Raw genomic sequence first — 5,615 nt, forward strand, 5'->3', positions numbered from 1 at the left:
ACAGAACTATCCCATAATTCATCATGTTTGATTTTTACCATATGTTTCCTTGGCAACGTAGTTTTCACACAAGCAAAGCCCCAAACTGGAAGTGCTAGAGTCTCATTCCATGTCGTCATGCACAAGTGCTCCAAATCCATTTGAATAATGTCATCGAATACGTCATGTCCGTATTTTCCACCCAATACTAGCAGGTTCCCTTCATGCATCGTGACACCAAACATAGCGCGTGTGAAATGCGGAATGGTTGCTATGTGTTGAAATGTTGTATAATCATCTGATTGCAGAAGTTTTCCAGTAGGGCAAACGATAGTTACCACGCTATCTTGAACCACTGACCTAGTTAAACCGCATGGAATCGGAAGTCGTCCGATATTTATGGATGAATTAGTAGCCGGATCATAAATTTGAATCGTTTGTGTTGAGTGGTGCCTGTCTTTATAACCACCGAATAGAAATATTTTACCGTCGTGAACAGCACATGACATACCCCAAACAGCTTCATTCAAATTGCCACATTTCTTCCAATCATTTCCTTTCATATCATATTCTTCTACACTCGTCGTAACCCGAAGATGTCCATCATCTGATTGACCAATAACACCACCTAATATAAAAAGTGAAGATCCGAATCCAACCATTGCATGGCCCCTTTTACCAACTAACATTGGTGCACAGATATGCCAGGTATTCACACAACTTTCATATAGAGTTAAACCTTGTCTGGACCCTCCTCCACCAGAAATATAGATATCATTACCACAAACACAGGCTGTGGTCCCAGAATCATAGCCATAAGGCAACGGAGCTAATGGGAACCATTTTCTTAGTGACATATTGAAGCCTGATACATTCTGTCGTAGATGGTTTTTGGCACCACCGGAAGCAGTTCCTCCAAGAATAACGATTACGTCATCCATTCTGGCATCGTTTCTATATTCTAGTCGAGGCAGATTGACTTCATGACGTCTGCCAGGATCTTGGTGAATAGTTTTAGCCTCATCAATAATATCTTTACAATCGACATTTTCCTTCACCAATTCATTATTACCTAATACGTATTTCATATAATGTTGTTGAACATGGGGTAATCGGATGTGTTTAAAGATGTCTGCTAGAGCAGATTTTCGCAACTTTGGATCTGAGTTCGCCCATGACAGAACAGCATCACAAACTACATCTTCGTTCGGCACACGTAAATCATTGTCTTGTATTAAGGAAATCACATCAGATGCTGATAGAGCTTTAAAAGCTGTGGTCTGATAAAGCGTTATAAAGTTATTCAAAATCGCGGACCTAGATTTCGATTCTAATTTTAATGCTTTTGTTTCCGTCGCTAGTTTCATCATTTTTAAACAATTGTTCATCCCGACAGAATCTGATAGAAATGTGTCACATTTATCCCGAAGTGATTTGATTCCAAACAAAGAAGCTGTCTTTAAAAGTTCTTCTGAATTTTTAGCTGTCAGTTTGCAACTTCCTGTGTAGATGAAGTCTAAAACCTGGTGTACGATTTTCACAGAGGCAGCATTAACAAATAGTTTCTCTGTCACAGACTCTCTTTGACCGTTAAAAAGCCTTCCATGAAAATATGGAGATATAGCAGCTAGAACAAAACGGTGACATCGAAGGTACTTCCCATCAACCACTAGTACCAGGTCTGTGAACAGACGTTTCCGCCACAGCTCAGATATGCCGGAAGTGATTTCCAATCGATGGCTGCCATTAGCTACGTCGTTTGTTTCCATGCTCGATAACATTAATCTGTTTCAATTTTCCTGCAAAACGAAAGAAATGAGTTGATAATTGTGGACGATTTAATAATACATATAATGTATGTTATATTTAGTTTTCTGTATACTCAGACTTAATCTGAGGACACATGTTATCGATTCTTTATTCAAACTGACAACTGAATATGTTTTATACTTCGATAAGTTTGTGGTGAACCAATTCGATATCCAAACTAATATTTCTTATGGTTTGATATAATTAATGCTCCGATATATGTTGTTTACTACTGCTTTCGTTGTTTTATGCTTAGAATACACTGCAATGATAATTTGCGAAGTATACGTAAATATATATAGTTAAAAGGTGGTAGATTATCTTCTCTATTTCAAATATTTGAGAGTCAAATAGAAGTGTGAACTCTCAGCATGTGAATGTGATATTAGATTGTACTTATTTCTATTGTCATTCATTTGCAGGAAGGTCAAGTGTTCGGTTTTTTAGGAAACTTGATGATATCGGATATTGATGTGCATGTCAATTCAAGTGCTCAAGCATTAAGGTTTAAGTACTTTTTTGAGATAGTCATGCTCATTTCTCTCACCCTTTTAAAGTAACTGAAAGTGACATCACATTCAGTGAAGGCTTGTTGGGATTACGTGATTTCAATCATAAAATAGATCAAATTTGTAATTAAAATTATTCAAAACAAAATTAAATTGGTTTTAAAGTAATGGTAAAATTATTGTTAGATTTTAATTAAAAATATATTTCTGATTTTGAAAGAAGAAGTGAACATTTTGAATAATTGTCCATATACGGAATTTCCAACAGGTATGCAAAGATCCTCAATGAAAGAACTGTGAATCATTTTGTCCTTATTCAACACTTTATTAAAGGGAGTTAATTGTGTATATTACTCGCGTGAACGTCAATGTTGGGATTATTTAATTAATAATGTACCACCAGGCTATTTGTGAATTTATTTATCACACAATAGGCCTACCTTGATCTCTCGACGCGTCACGCGTCTTAAGACCAGTCTTAAGATTTCCGGCTGATGCAAGTAGAAATTTAATAAGCCTATCAATACCGAAATTTTGAAGACACAACTTTTAAGTCGATAATATCAACAAAGGAACATCATCCTTACACAGCATATGCTTATTATAGTGGTTTGAAAGGTAGGCTACTAGTAAGCCCTTAAAATAGTGTTGGCTTACAAAATCCGCTTTAATTAATGGTGCGGGCTCACGAACAGTCTTGGTCGCCGATCTTTGTCGCTGACATGAATCTTGAGTAAAATCTAGCGTGTGCCCCCACTTTCAAGACAAGATTATCATGTTGCAGACAGAATTTTAAATACTGCTTGTTTTCGTGCAATGTAAGCAAAACATGCATATATTAGGCCAATATTCCAAGAAAATAATTGCCAAAAAAAAAAGTCCAATCTTACCTTACAGAGGTGTGGTCAACTTCGTAAAACTCAAAACCTAAGGAGTAACTAGGTCTGTATTAATGTACATATTTGATTTTGAAAATAAGAAGGGATTACCTAGTCTACCCCTAGTAACCAGAGCTAATCCAACAAGTGATTATCCCGGTGTTAATTGTTCTGAAAAATAATCCTGTAGACCGTCTATGACTATCATTATCGTAGGGGAGGGTAATGGAGTCATCTACCTAGGTTTAAGTTATTTCTGTTTTCCATTGTTCTTTGTCAATGCCCTGTCGGTCCCCAGTCACATTTTAAAAAACAGATTAATTTGTAAATAGGCCCAGGCCTACAGTATCGTCCTTGTAAGCCTACGTCACTAGTAGTAGGGTCAAACGGTGAAAAAATCATGCACTTGGTGAAGAAATCACCAAATTTTATATGTTTGTTGAGAATGGTCATCTGTCCAATATCAGAGGTGGACCCACAAAATATCTCTCAAAACGACCCAAAAAACCAAGATGGCCGCCATAAAAAAACTGTAGCCTAACATTGATTTCTGACTAGAACTGAAGCCTGGTTTCCGAACATTTCGACTTATTCTTGTCGGAGATGCAAGATGCGGAGTAGGCCTACTAAGGCATATAGTCGAATTTCATAATAAATAATAATTTCGAATAAATAATCCCTTAACCACTGACTGAAATTTAGAATTTTGAACAACTAGACTAATATGTACCATGCAGTTTGCACATTTCCTCCTTTGAACTCACTTGAAAATAAATATGCCCATATTATGTCTTTTTCTTATGGCAAACTGGACTTTATGTTCTTAATCAGTCAAATGAGGTGCAGTGCAAAAAAATTTAGTGAGATATATAGTGCAGCTTTTAAATAGGCTTTTCTAAACAATATAGGGGATTTAATTAGTCAGTGCTATTTTTAGAAATCCCTTTTCCCTTCCTTTTGGGGGATTTGCATGCCTATTATTGACTACTATTTCGTCTAGATTTTGAATTTGATGTCTGAAATTGCATTTTCTTTCAAATATTGCGAGATGATAGGAGATTTTCATGCGGAAGGATAATTCGGCTTGTTCAAGATTTTCATAGAATTCTTGTCCAGAAACTTAGCATTGGCCAGGCTTTCATGTGACACATTGGAAAGTTTTCAACGAGATTTCTGGAGAAAGTTATAGAAGGTTGAATTTTGAGATTTAACATGGAAACAAATGGCAAATGAATTACCGGAGTGTATCCTAATGTGAATATCAGAGCCGTATATACGGCTCTGGTGAATATAAGATATAATTTGTTGTAGTCTGAAGCATTCATGAGTTACATTCCTTGACCGGAAATTATACGATTTCGCGGGAAATTATTGTAAACAATAACAAAAAATGTTGGTAATGTACAATTTTCTGAACGCGTTCAAAGTGCCTTTGACCTTTTTTTGATACCTTTTCTTTGGAAGTCATTATCGGTACATGGCATTTAAAATTGATGATCAGTGTAATTAGCAAAATGTATAACGTCATCACAGACAATTCATTTCTTCGTTCAACATCACATCACTCACTGACATCTCATTCTCATTCTCACTCTCAGATCAGATCAGATAAAGCATATTTTTAATTCCCTTTTATTAATATTACAGTGGTGTAACCTATTTTCGTGCATATAAGGATTCAACACCGAATTTCGTCAAATTTAAAAGAATGAATTTTTTTTTTTATGTCTTAGACTTAGATGTTTCCTCAGATATTCTACTAAATAATTAAGATTGGTTTATTTCGATTTTCTTTTGAATCCTTCACTTTGACCCATGAGCAACCAACTCAGCAACGGCGGCAGAATGCGTCACCCATTTTCGTGTACAATGTTTGATCTATAAATAAGTATAGAAAAACACGTTGTATGGATACCGGGTGGTATAATTAACTAGTATTTATCTTTAATATCAAGTCATTATAACTAGACAATTCCTTCAAAGAACCACGTTTTAAAAAAAAAATAGTGACTGACAGAATAAGATACGTAGCGTGATTTATTGCTAAAAGTCATTGAAACGACATAAGAATATGGTCCACTTTGTGTTCCATAGAAATTTTCTGCTGACACGGAATCCGCTAGTTGCTCACTTGACTTCATTCGTTGGACTACATTCTACCAGACGACACTTGGAATTCCGATTACCGCTTGGGATTATAAGGAAATTCGGCCTGGTCACAAATAAAGAAATCTACAAGATAAACACCAGGGTGGAGTTAAAAGAATAGCCATAAAATGCATGTTGTAGGCCTCAGCTGTTTGTAATTGATCTCAACTGATTTGTTTGTTTTTTGTATCAAGATTTAATTTATTTTAAGATTAGGGATATACAAATTTATGTAATTCAGGTTAAGAATCACTAACTGCTACTAAGATGAAGGTTGGATAAAACAACAAGA

General features: G+C 35.7%; 1 protein-coding gene across 1 annotated transcript; it reads right to left on the minus strand.

The window, feature by feature from the left end:
• Window positions 1-356: 356 nt before the first annotated feature.
• LOTGIDRAFT_82889 (hypothetical protein) lies at window positions 357-1,757 on the minus strand (the record flags this gene model as incomplete). Its single annotated transcript, XM_009049848.1, has 1 exon — window positions 357-1,757. A coding segment is annotated over one exon (1,401 nt), but the record flags the coding sequence as incomplete, so codon positions are not given.
• Window positions 1,758-5,615: the final 3,858 nt, after the last annotated feature.

Source organism: Lottia gigantea (assembly GCF_000327385.1).
Source record: "Lottia gigantea unplaced genomic scaffold LOTGIsca_14, whole genome shotgun sequence".
Taxonomy (NCBI): Eukaryota; Metazoa; Mollusca; class Gastropoda; family Lottiidae; genus Lottia; species Lottia gigantea.